We start from the raw sequence: 13,908 nt of genomic DNA, 5'->3' as shown, positions 1-13,908 counted from the left end.
GTTCTAGTGCTCAAGCCCAACCTTGCCTCCCAGAATTGTGCAATTCATCTTCCCAGCCTGGCCTCAACTGCGTACTGCGCAATCTCTAGTCTCAAGCTCATCCATTGAGGTTCAGAGCTGTGCAATTGTGCAATGGCCTAGCCTCCTCTGCCTCCCAGAACTGTGCAGTTCTCCCAAGCAGTGCAAAACCCTGCAACTAAGCTCACTGAGTCTAGAAACTGCACAGTTTGTCTCCCCAGTCTTGCTTGAACTGCACATTGTGCAGTCTCACGGCTCAAGCTTCACCACTAACTCCCTAAGCTGTGCAATTGCGCAATCACCTGGGTCCATCTATCCTCCAAAACTGCAAAATAGGTTGATCCAGTGTCCATCCTCTCAGCCTGTCACACTGAGCTCCCAACTTGCGCAAATTTCTTCCTTAGTCCTACCTGAACTGTGTCGATTTGGGGTAGCATCGGATGTGCTCTAGCCGCGAAATTTGGTGGAGAGGTTGGGGCACATGAGATCTCCAATATCCAGAAAGGGTTTGGGCATGTTCTAAACAGATCAGGAGATATTAAAATAATTAATATTTTTAATGGAGTCCCTAAGTCTAAACTTAGGGAAAATAAAATATTAATGTGTATTAATATGAATCTGTGTTAGAGTGGTCCAAAAGACATGGATCAAGCCAGATCTAATCTTAGCCATTGATTAGGGACTTAATCTCGACCATTGAGATGTCAACAGGAAAAGTATAAGAGGAGGCTTGAGGGTCACTTGGAGAACACACCAGAGTGATTAGTCATTCTATTCTCTAGAGCGGGGTTTGCTAAGAGAGATAGAATCAGTGATCGGGAGAGCAGCTGAGGGGCATTGAGTACAGAGAAACAAAGAAGTCAGATATTGTGCCGGGAGAGCAGCACAGCAACCAAGGAGAGGGATGTAGAGCCAGCAAGGGCTCATGCAGGGCCACGCAGAGGCAGCCAAGTGCTGCGCAGAGCACCAGAGAGGCCAGCGTGTCTGACGCAGAGGCCTAGAAAGCTGACGCAGGGCCTCTTGGGGCTGACACAGGCCAAGAAAGGCTGACGTAGGGCCAACGTGAGACAGGGAGGGGCTGACGCAGTCCAGATTGGGCAAACACTAGGGTTGCAGAGTAGTTTTGTGCTGAGGAGCTGCCGGAAGGATTTTCCGGGGTTTCAGCCAGGAGATTTCTCTCAAACTGTGAGGTATAGCTGTTAAGGAAATTGTCTGTTGGGTAGGCCAGTTTCGACACCCAGATTGTACTCTGATATTGCTTAATAAGAAAACCCTCAGATAGCTGCACTGGTTTTCTCGCATTGGGTTTTTCCGAGGACATTGGTCCAAAAATAATGGTGTCATGTGGCGTGTTTGTTTTTGTTTCTTTTAGTTGCTGGTCTGTGATATGTTGAGCATGCACTGGTGTTTATTTTTAGTATTTACTTTGTAAATAAATTGTTAAAGAAAAATAACAAGTAGGTAGGAATAAATAAGAAAAAGTGCATGAAGGGTTTCTTAACTAAGTAAACTTAGAAACTTCAACATGGTATTAGAGCGAGGTTGTAGATCACAGGAGGACTAAAAGACATCAGCTGAGCAGAGCAATAGTAGCAGAAAACAACTATCCCAAGGTGACAGAAGCTGTTTCTAGAGCGCAGAAACCAAGAAGTGTGACGCAGAGCCAGCCAGAGCCACACAGAAGAAGCTGAGAGCTGCGCAAAGCCTTAGAGAGGCCAATGTTGCTGGCGCAGAGGGCCAGAGGGATGATGTAGGGCATCCCAGGGTTGACGCAGACCCATCTGGGGTAACGCAGAGCCAACGTGCGGCAGAGAGGGGCTGACACAGTTCACAAAGAGGCAGTTGCTGGAGTCTAGAAGGCTACAGAAATATTGCAGAGTGGAGCTGGTGAGGTACTGTAGTCAGAGCAATACCTGACAGAGCAGGGCCAGAGGAGTTGTTACTGAGGGTTTCTAGCCGAGGAACCTGGATCAACATTGCAATTGCACAAGACGATCAGAGTAGGGGACATCTTGACAAGCAGCAAAAGGATTTCCAAGAGGGAAATCAGGACTCAAAGGGAGTCCAAAAGAGAACTTCCAGATGGGAAGTAGAGATTTAAAGGAGTCGAACAGAGAACTTCTAGGAGGGAAGTAGAGGAGCATCACGGCACTACATGGGGTAAGAGACCAGGATAGACTGGACGGAGCATCGAACTTTGCAGTCTGGAAGGGCAAAATCTTATCAGTGCTTGACAGGAATCGTGTCAAGAACTTCGCTTTGAAGGTTATAGCTATCCCAGTCGACCCCAATGATAACGACAAGTACGAAGAGGCTATGGCCAAGTGCATTATCCTTAACGGGGTCAAGGATCATGTGGTACCACATATAGCCGAGAAGGAAATGACAGTTGAGATGTGGGAGGCTCTTAAGAACTTATACCAGCATACTTTTGTGTAGAGAAGAATGCTGCCCGAGAACCAGATGAGGTCGTATCAGATGAAGAAGGGTCAATCGATTGACACCTTCCTTGGAGGATTGAATGAGATCTAAGACCAGTTCACTGCTATAGGAGCGACACCAGATCATGAGCTTATGGTGAGGACGACCCTGAATGCTGTCTCAGAAGATTGGGAAGTGTTTGTCCAGAGTATCCTAGGCAGAGGGACTCTGCCACCTTGGTACGAGATGTGGGAAGCTCTTCTCCAGGAAGAGATCAGACGATAGTCGAAGACAGGTAGCAGCAGTAAAGGGATCAAGGTCAAGCAGGAGGAGGAGGATGTGGTCCTAGCATCTGAGGGAAAGCAGGAGAAGCAAAAGAAGAAAGATCTCTCCAAGATCAAGTGCTTCCACTGTGGGGAGATGGGTCATTATGTGACCCAATGCCTAAGGAAGAAGAGTAAGGGAGACTCTTCCGAGAGTAAGGCAACGCCAACATGGGCAGAGAAGGAAGTTTTGACAGACGATGGCTGTGCCATGAGTGCACACACGCCACTTGAGCAGAAGTGGGGAGACATCGAGCTATAGTCACGCAGACTATAGGCAATGAGGGGCAGGATCCTTGAGGTAACTAGCCTCTTGGATTAGACCTTGCTATGGGAGCTTCGACGAGGAGTAGCAGGACTGGCTGAGTGGGTAGAGACGGATGCGGATGGAGCGACAGAGAGAGCTACTGTGCAGGAGTCCCGAGACAGTGCAGAGCTAGTAGGCTGCAACAATGTGAGAGGCATAGGAGTGTTGCACCAGTGTAGGAAGGCACAACAAGGTGTGCAACAATGCGAGATGCAGGGAGTTGCTGCAGCAGCGCAGAGGTCAGAGGGAGGGAACACTTGTCAGCGACAGAGTGAGCTTCAACATCAGTGGGTGTTTCTAGCCCAACGGGGAGGTCAGTTGGGAGATCAATTACTTACTTCTCAGTATCTGAGTTGCAGTGCATCAGTGGGCAACACGATGTAGGTTGATGAAAGGAGGTGTAGTGCGGATGCAGTGTTGGGAGGAAGGACCAGCAGCAGCACGGATGCAGAGGGAGTTGTCGTGCAGATGTAGTAATGGTAGTGGCAGAACCATGGGCAACAGTGGCAGAACCATGGGCAATAGTACAGGATGCAGTAGTGCAGAGGATGTTGGGTAGGAAGGCCTAGCATCAGCACAGGTATCAATGCCGGATGATCAAAGTAATAGTTAGTGTGGAGTATTGCTAGAGCACAGTCCTCGCTAAGAGGGAGTGTTGATTTGGGGTAGCATCGAATGTGCTCTAGCCACAAAATTTGGTGGAGAGGTTGGGGCACATGAGAACTCCAATACCCAGAAAGGGTTTGGGCAGATTCTAAACAAATCAGGAGATATTAAAATAATTAAATTTTTTTAATGGAGTCCCTAAGTCTAAACTTAGGGAAAATAAAATATTAATGTGTATTAATATGAATCTGTGTTAGAGTGGTCCAAAAGATATGGATCAAGCCAAATCTAATCTTAGCCGTTGATTAGGGACTTAATCTCGGACATTGAGATGTCAACAGGAAAAGTATAAGAGGAGGCTTGAGGGTCACTTGGAGAACACACCAAAGTGATCAGTCATTCTATTCTTTAGAGCAGGGTTTGCTAAGAGAGATAGAATTAGTGATCGGGAGAGCAGCTGAGGGGCATTGAGTACAAAGAAACAGAGAAGGCAGAGATTGTGCTGGGACAACAACATAACAACCAAGGAGAGGGACGTAGAGCCAGCAAGGGTTCACGCAAAGGCAGCCAAGTGCTGCGCAAAGCACCTGAGAGGCCAGCGTGTCTGACGCAGAGGCCCAGAAAGCTGACGCAGGGCCTCCTGGGGTTGATGCAGGCCAAGAAAGGCTGACGTAGGGCCAGCGTGAGACAGGGAGGGGTTGACGCAGTCCAGATTAGGCAGACGCTAGAGTTGCAGAGTAGTTTTGTGCTGAGGAGCTGCCGGAAGGATTTTCCGGGGTTTCAGCTAGGAGATTTCTCTCAAACTGTGAGGTATAGCTGTTAAGGAAATTCTCTGTTGGGTAGGCCAGTTTCGGCACCCAGATTGTACTCTGATATTGCTTAATAAGAAAACCCTTAGATAGCTGCACCGGTTTTCCCGCATTGGGTTTTTCCGGGGACATTGGTCCAATAATAATGGTGTCATGTGGCGTGTTTGGTCTTGTTTCTTTTAGTTGCTGATCTGTAATATGTTGAGCATGCACTGGTGTTTATTTTCAGTATTTACTTTGTAAATAAATTGTTAAAGAAAAATAACAAGTAGGTAGGAATAAATCAGAAAAAGTGCATGAAGGGTTTCTAAACTAAGTAAACTTAGAAACTTCAACAAACTATGCATTCTCAAGGCTCAAGTTTCACCCTTGACTGCCTGAGCTGCGCAATTGTGTAATTACTGAGCCTCTTTGCCAGCCTATCACCCGGTTCCGGCTCAGTCAGTGGATCAATATGCACCATCTTAGACTAGGGGTTTAGCGGACAAATGTCATCTTATCATGAATAGATTGTCGATGCAGGTACTCTATCATGCTATGGCAAGATGTTGAAGAAGGAGACGGAGAAGGACGACATTCTAGAAGACACATATGGTGCAGAAAAGATAAAATAATCATCAAGCAAGAAGACGAAGGAACACCGAACTCTAATAGAAGATGAAGATGAAGATCACATGGAAGGCTCCTCATCTTCAAGATCACATGGAAGGCTCCTCATCTTTTCAAGAAGACAAAGAAAGAAGCAGCAAGAAGGACAACTTGGCACTGTCACATCATCATGCACTTCATGTCATCAGTGTCATGTCATGTCCTGTCACAAGTCATCATATGCCACATCATTATTGTGGATCATGTAATTACCTATTCGAAATGTAGTGTAAAGTGGAAGTCCAAAGGACACATTCAGAATATGAACAGTCATGTAAGGTCGAAAAGTCATATGAAGTCAAACAATCATGAGGGTAGTCAAAGAGTCACAAGGAATGTCAAGCATCACCTCTTGATTCTATATACACCCTCATTGTATGGGCAAAGGACTTTTCACCTTGGCTCCTCGTGCAAGGCATTAGACAAACAAACTAGTTCTTTTGAGTAGCAAGGAGTGGCTCCAATGCTCCACTATTGGAGCTAGTGATGTTCATTGCATACACGTGTCTTGGAACTTTTACTTAATAACAAAAGCCTTCATGGTCGACGTGTCTTCATGCATGGATTATGAATATTTGTAAGACTATTATGTGGATGTTTGTATTTCATGTTTGCTTTCATATGTGCTAAAGTAGTTGAACTATTTCGGTTATTTTAGTACTTACTTTAGTGAGAATGTGCTGTAATGGTTGTTATTGCTGTCCCATCTTTGTGGACTATTCCACAGGATGCTAGACAAATCTTTCTCATTGATTGGTTGTAATGACCGTCACATCTCTTGTGGACTATTCCATTGGATGTTAAACAGATCCCTATTGTTTGCGTGTGTCTCTTCTTGGGTGGTACTATTACCTCTCTCTTAGAGGCTCACATTACTCTTTCCCTTCGCAATAGAAGAACTTTGACACACCTACAACCGAACACTAACCAAGCACACCTTCTTGCTGCTTTTCGAAGGCACCACGTGTTCCTCTCTTGTTGATAGTTAGAGCCAAGGCAAATCTATAAGAATACATGGCAACTGGGCTGATATTCTGGATGGGGCTCCTACTCCAAACAATGTGAGGTCTAATTGGGACTTCACATCGGGGAGACCCCTTGGTTGACAGATTTCCAACATTGTCAACAAAACCCTAACCGTAACCTTTGAAACCCTAGAAAACCTAGCCTTTGAAATAAAAAACATCTAGGGTTTGCAAATAATCTAGGGTATATGGTAAACCCTAACGAGGGTGGAATTGGATAAAATCCCTAGCGCTGATGTTTTTGCTGAAAGTAATTTTTTTTATCAAGGATAAGATCAAGGAATTTAGGGTTTGTATTTAAGAACCCTAGGAGTACACCCTCTGAGATACCATAGAAACCCTAGATTGACAAAATTGACATCATGCTCTTGTCCTTGTATATTATGCTTGGTTGTACTTGTTAGTGAATATTCAGGTACATAATGAAGGAAGCAAGATGAAAAGGATAGCTAAAAGCAGTTCTTGTGCTTGTTAATGCTTTCTTGAAAATGATGAGCATGATGGTGAGAGGGAACTGTAAGGACCCTGATGGACATGACGGATTCATAGGAACTCGTTGATGATATGAAGATAAAGCATGGCATTGTAATAGTGAAATTAATGTCTACATTATCAAGTTGCTTTGGAGAAAATCATCTAGTTCTCAAAATTAAGAAGATTGGGACCACATTGCATATTATTGTTCATTTGAACATTTTCTAACATCATGTTAGAGGTAGTCATTTTGCAAAGACGGATCATCAAGATCCTATAAGAATCATTATTTATGAGGTTCTTGGAGGAAGCATTATGACATTATTGTTCCATCTAGTGTGGAAACAATACTTTTGAAGGATAAAGGAATGCAGATGGTCAAGTTGCAGTCTTTCCACTCCTAGGAAAGAACGCTATCCTCGACAAGTATAAAAAGAAGGCTAGATGGTTGTATGAAAGCAAAGATTGCATAAGATATGACACTCTCTGGTAAGATATATTGGAAAAACATGTGAAGAGGCTAGAAGGAGAGCTCAATGATATTGATCAACATCAAGAATAGTCTTCGATAGAAAGAAAGGGAGTTAAGGTTAACAATTCCAAGGAAGATATTGTAAATTGGTAATCAAGTTCGATCCATGGACACTCTGATTAAAATGAATGCATGAAGAAAGATTCATGTGAAGATGGGTCCTTGCGAAAGGATGTTGATCTCAAAGAACTCAAGTGAACTGATGCTTTGATGAGAAGGCCATCATGATAAGGTAAGTCTGATGTTAGTAGTTTTGTTATTGGTTATCTAGTTGACATATTGTTTTGCTACCTGGAATGATATTGCAGGAATACATGATGACAGTTGAGGCAAGTTCAACTGTATGGATTGAATATATGGTTTTGACTATCATGTAGTTAAGATGTTTGCATCATCATCTTGGGATTGAAAGGTAGTAATGTGAAGAGATAACCTAAAGTTCAAGTTTGTACAATGAAGATCACTTTCAGAGGGAGCTATGATTGGCTTGAGGTTTGATAAGGCTCAATATAATGCCTTTATTAATGATAAATAAAGGAAAGTGATATGCAAGGTCGATGGCCCGAACCCTGTCACCAGATTGAAGGAGGAGATACCAAGGAAAGAAGGAACCATGCAACTATCTCCATGAAGAACTAGTAGCTAATACTCGTATGGGAACAAGCTAAAGAGCTTGTGGTTATGACTTCCTAATTGAAAGGAAGAAAGGATTGCCTCTTTGGTTGAGAGGGAGTGATGATAAACATCACATGTGCATTCTCTTCTTCATGTGTCATGCACTTGACAAAGACTAACAGTTGTAAGTTTAAGTGAAGGCCATGGAGGGAGAATGGTGGAGGATTGGATGAAGCATCTGTGGTTTCCTTGAGGATAGACAATCCAAGAAAGGAAAGGTACCGACACTCTTTGAGGATAGGACAGGTATCCAAGATAAGAGTGGTCGAAGAGGACTGATATTCTTTGAGGATTGAGGGTTAAAAATCCAAGATAAGAATAGTCCTAAAAGGACATGCCCAATGAACATCTGGATGGGGTATGTGCCTTAGAGGTAGTGTGGTATCTCACGTAAAGCCTCCCAACATAATGCTCTCGAATGAAGTTGAGCTTGTCAAGTTAGGCCTCAATGACAGTGCTGGTCATAATGTTGATGCTTACAAATGGCTTATCAATCTGACTCTTCTTATGAGAATATTTCAGTTTGAGAATATCCTTGTACTAGGTGTACAATTATGAATAGCTCCCTAGTTAAGAGGGAGTGTTGGAGAATGTAACTAGTTTCGGTCTTCATAATTTACACCATTATGTAAAAAGCAAAAGAAAAGAAAAAGAAAAATTATTATTATTTCTTTCTAGATAAGTATGTTCTACATGCTTCTAGGTTTTTGAGTCAAAGAGTCAAAGTCCTATTTTGGACCATGAGAATAGGTCATGTTAGAAGGACACTTTATCGACATCCTAGTCACAAGAGATGAACCAATCCATGTATCAGCAATGCATGGAAAAATGACAAAATTTGAATTATATTATGAAGAATATTAGTTTTGGTACAATCTGGTCTCAAAACAAATGCATATGCAATATAATTTCATAGAAGATCAAATTAGGGTGGCTAGACACTTTCACAATTCAACAGCTCCGCTGAACTCTTTGAAGATCATATCTTCTTGTGTTTTCACCTCAATAATGAAGAACCGTGACAAGGCATTGCAAGCCAAAATGAAGAGATAGCCTCTTACATAAAATGTTGATGACAAAACATCTTTGAAGGGATTCTCTCGCTATTTAGTGTCATATATGGGATTTCCATGAAGAGACCATTAATTCACGTCCCATCCATGTCTTCCAATCACAAAAAAAGTAGCCACATCATTATCCTCTTTGCTGCTGTGCTGGTTATCAGATGGGTTAGTTGAAGTACCTCGAAATTTTTCATCCTTAAAGGGTTTCTCTCTACAAATCATCACGGGTTTCTTTATTAAATTTATAAATTCGAAAAGGTCAACAACTTACCAAACCCTTGTCCTCATGCAAGTGTACCTCATCATCACAATGTGCACTATTTCCAGAGTGAGATGGCATGCATCGTCTCCTTCAAAGACGGAAGGGACAAGTATGGATGTCTCTTTCTTCGCATCGTTGAATCCCCTAGGGTTCATACCCTATGAAGAAAGAAGACAAGCCTAAAAATTCCTTGAAGCTTTAAGTGCGGATGCCAAATTTGACTTAGTTAATGATCTGAGGACTAGTCAATTTGCATTGTGTTTAACCAAATAACGACCTCAGTTCTCAAAGAGCTTGAGATTACACGCTAGACTGTATACATCGATGTGCTTCACCATACCTTTTCCTGTCCATGAACGCCAGATCAACAATACGCTGCCTACCACAGATTGTTGGCTAGCAAATCTGACACCCGTGATCCCCACTACTACATTTCCCTGTTAATACAAACTATAGACCAACTCCGTAAACACTCTATACAAAGGTAGGACAAAAAAAGCACAAGTGAACTCATGAGTAGGTTTGGATCCAAGAAGTGGGAGCTTCATGCTACTATTTTGGACACTTCACCTCTGGAAGCCTATGCCATTTCACTTCCCTGCAGATACCCGTCAGATGTCTTGTCTAATGCCCTTCTCCTCCTTGCATGTCACCTTCCAACCAGCCCTTTGAAAATAAACCCTGTGGAAGCACTGTCTTCTTTTGTCAAGGTTTTAAATAGGAAAGGAGGATCTCCAAAGATACAAAGGTGAAGACAATTCCAAGACTATCTTTAAAGAAACAGTTTAATCATTTCTTGCAATAAACCCTACGGAAGCACTGTCTTCCTTTGTCAAGGTTTTATATAGGAGAGGTGGCTCTCCAAGGATAGAAAGTTGAAGACCATTCCAAGACTGTCTTTAAAGGAACAGTTTAATCATTCCTTGCAATCAAATTTAATCTTATTTTGTAAAAAAGGTACCCATCTTCTGTTATATCACTAACATTTGGTAAGGATTACTGATTTATTTTTCCTGAACATCTTAAAGTATTTTCGTGGTAGAGACAAAAGAAGTCGTTAAAATAATTTCTTGTTCATTTCTAGGTGTGATCATGTGATGGAGGCAGAACAACAATAATTAATTTATCACTTTTTTCTAAAAGGGACAAATGCTTAGTCGTTTCTTCAAGTATAGAGTACAGTGCAGTAGCACAATATGGTTAGCTTTCATTGTATTATTTATTCCTTTTAATAAATTCACCTTATTTATTATTGCACAGGACAAAATAAATCTCTTAAAGTATAGACCAGTGTTGCACGAAGCGCCCCCCCGGTTCCAAGCCCCGAAGCGCGTCCCGTATGGAAGCGCCTAGGAAGCTTGGCCGGAAGCGCGCTTCCGAAATTTTTAGACGCTTCCTGGAAATTTGGAAGCGCCGAAGCGCGCTTCGTACGGCGCTTCCCAGACGCTTCCCAGGCGCTTCCCAGACGCTTCCGTACGCTTCCAGAAAAGCTTCTGGAAAAGCATTTAGAAAATCGTTTTTTTTTCAATTTTTTTTTAAATTTTAGGTGAGTTTGCTTGTTGGGGGTGGGTCCACCTTGGGTTAGGGTGACAAATGAAAGCAAAAAAAAATATAAATATAGCAGATGCTCCCTCATGGTAATGTTAAATTCTTAAAGTAAAAGTGACATTCTCCTTTATTTTTCATTTTCATCCTTTTACTTAAATTTTTAACATTACCATGAAATGACTCAGAATGTTTGAGAGTGGTTCCAGCCTCATTGGACTTCATATGGAGAAAATAGAATTTCATATCCTATTCAAAATTCAGCAGACTTAACAGTTTTCAGGTATTCAGGATCAATGGGATTGTGGCATTTCATTAGATTATATCAAGTATGAAGGTATGCGATTAGCATTTAATCAAGAGCACCAAGCCCTATATGTACCCTGGTGTTGGTGGTGTTAATTGTTGAACTCCTTTGTCACGCGGCACGCCCTTAGCAAAAAATTACCTTTCAATCAAGTCAAAATCATCGATCAAACATGTTAAGCTTTTTCTACCATATTTTAAGTCTTGAATTAGGTAGTTTGATCAAAATTGGGCAATGTTGACTAATATCCCTAGACAATCGAGGTAGAGGCAAAGGCTAGACAAGAGGAGAAGAATCTAGATTCTAGATCATTAATGTACAATGGATGTTATATCTATCTTGATTTATGCAAAAATATGCATGTTTTCATGTCTTCTACAATTAATTTGGTATTTGGGATGTTTGTTTTGAGTATAAATGCAAAAAAATATAAAAAATATATATATATAGCAGACGCTTCCACGGACGCTTCGCTTCCTAGATTTTTGGAAAATGACGCTTCGGCGTCCCCGCTTCCAAAAAACGCTTCCGCTTCGCTCCCGCTTCGTGCAACATTGGTATAGACTCTAGAGTACAGTGCAGTAGCACAATATGGTTAGCTTTCATTGTATTATTTATTCCTTTTAATAAATTCACCGTATATTTTATTATTGCACAGGACAAAATAAATCATACATTCTTAGATTGCCGGCCAAACTATAAGCATGCTTATTTCCCCTTCCTATATAAGCAAGAAGGGCAAGCCTGGGTTTCATGGACTTCATCTTGAAAAGTAGACAACCTCTCATGCCTCCGCTGTAGTTATACAGTTAAAACAACTTCATCCTCTGTGCTTTTCTCCTTTGCTTTTATGATTATATTTAGATATATTTCCCTTGGGACATGTGTCCTTCCCTTGTAGTAGACTTTGGTTAGGCCAATAATAGGTAATAAAATTAAAGACTAAACTAATTAGTTTAGGCATTCAAATAAGTTTCTTCAATGAAACTAAATGTTTTGAGAGGTTCCATAGTCTAAAGCAAGTCGTTTGTACAGTTAGATCCAAATATTTAATGAAATGCTGAAATACAAAAATATACAAGGCTCAATAACCATTAGAGACTTTGATTATACAATAGATTTTCTAGAGTGGGACTTCGTTAAGCCAGTGTAACAGGAAGAGATGCTCAAGAACAATTCAAACATAGCATCGGATAAACTTAGCTTGTAATTATTTACTATGGAAGGAAATTTTATTTTAAATCTGCCTTTTAACAGGGAAGTAAGCATTAACATTAAAAATTAAAATGAAAATTGGTGATCACAATTGTTAAACCATGTACGATCAATAATTTCAACATTTGCAATTAGCATTTAGCCAGCCATCTGGTTGTCTACTGAATAGTACGGTGGTCTTCAGTGATGGTACTAGTCTCAAATAATGTTGTTGAAAAAGTAAAATTAGAGATGGTGCAATAGGAAAAAGAAAGAGGCTAAGGCGACAGAGGATTGGCAAATGATAAGACGAGATAGTATATTGAAAAATATGAATTTATGGTTAAATGGTGGTATGACAAAATTATCGAGTTTGTTTAAGCTACACTTATTTGGAAGATACAATCTGTAGGGGATATATATGATGCATATAAAGAGAAAGGCCTACCTTTTGGCAAAGCTTATATGAGTTGCATGTGGAAAAATGTGTCTCCCAAGAAGGTTCTGGAGCATAGGCATAGAAGGGTTGAGGATGAGAAAGCTACTTACCTCGTAAACCATGCAAAGGATTTTAAGAAGAGAAATATACTTTCCACGTAGGTCATTGCCCAAGGAAAGTGCCCAAACCCAAATTGGATCTCATAAGAAAATGGGACAGAACATTCTTAAGCTACAGATTTGATTACGGAGAAGGGCCTGCCACGTGACACTCTCTTAAAAATGGGTAACCCATTGAAATGGTGAGGACCCTATATTCTGACTACTTAGGCTCAATAGATCCTTGGAAAGAAGAACGATCATCCATTACATGTCTGATTAATCATTAACGCCTTGATGAATTCATTTTGCTTCCTCTGCTTCAGATGCCTACATTGTTCAAATGTAAATTTCATACATCACTTGTATGGTATTGGTAGGTGTAACCCTTCTACGTAATGTTTCACAACGTTTTCTACTGGTTATACTGCCCTGGTGGATTATATGTTTTTGAACAATTAATATAGTGTACTAAGAGTGCCAAAATTATGTTTGTCTCAAGTGTCAAATGTTTTCTTTTTATGTTTTCAATTATTAAACATTTTGTCTTGATTTTCAACTATATATGGCACTTCCTATGTATGTTAATCCTTCTCATTTGTTTTGTGTTTACAGGCTGTCATATTTGTTGATAATTCTGGTGCAGATATTGTACTAGGGATATTACCTTTTGCAAGAGAGTTGCTTCGACGAGGTACACAGGTCTGGCTGTTACTTTTGAAGACAAATAAGTATATTACATATGGTGATTTTGATTGGATATTTCTGTTATTCCTTTCTTGGAAATCTTCTGAATTTTCTAATTAGAACATGGGACTTGAAAATACAATCAGTTACATTGGACTAAGAGGATGACAAGGCCAATCTTTAGGGTTAAAACATGAAAATGTACACATGGAAGTATGGTCAAGGTCTAAGTCACCTGACACAGGGACACAGGACATGCAGGACATGCAAATATGAGAGTCTGACACAGGACACGGAGATCCCCGAAACGTGACACATAGGACACGTTATATCTATATATATATATATATATATATATACATACAATCATGATTCATCGATGATACAAGTCTAGAACTAGCACTTACTAGTACTACTACATCAATGACGAATACGATAAATTGACATTGGACAAACACAAGAAATTAACCATAA

The 13,908-nt window shown here is 40.9% G+C and overlaps 1 protein-coding gene across 1 annotated transcript in view; it reads left to right on the top strand.

Annotated features, from left to right (window-relative positions):
* LOC149155125 (damage-control phosphatase At2g17340-like) overlaps positions 1-13,908 on the top strand; it is a 313,880-nt gene that overhangs the window by 254,770 nt on the left and 45,202 nt on the right. The window contains exon 7 of the mRNA XM_089445031.1: positions 13,363-13,449. Coding sequence (XP_089301157.1) covers positions 13,363-13,449 — 87 coding nt within the window. The remainder of the gene's footprint in view (positions 1-13,362; positions 13,450-13,908) is intronic.

This window comes from Pinus tabuliformis, chromosome 9, assembly GCF_031772625.1.
Source record: "Pinus tabuliformis cultivar Carrire ecotype Pingquan chromosome 9, CPIR1, whole genome shotgun sequence".
Taxonomy (NCBI): domain Eukaryota; kingdom Viridiplantae; phylum Streptophyta; class Pinopsida; order Pinales; family Pinaceae; genus Pinus; species Pinus tabuliformis.
Note: the sequence above shows the minus strand (reverse complement) of the source record. Positions and strands in the feature narration are given on the sequence as shown.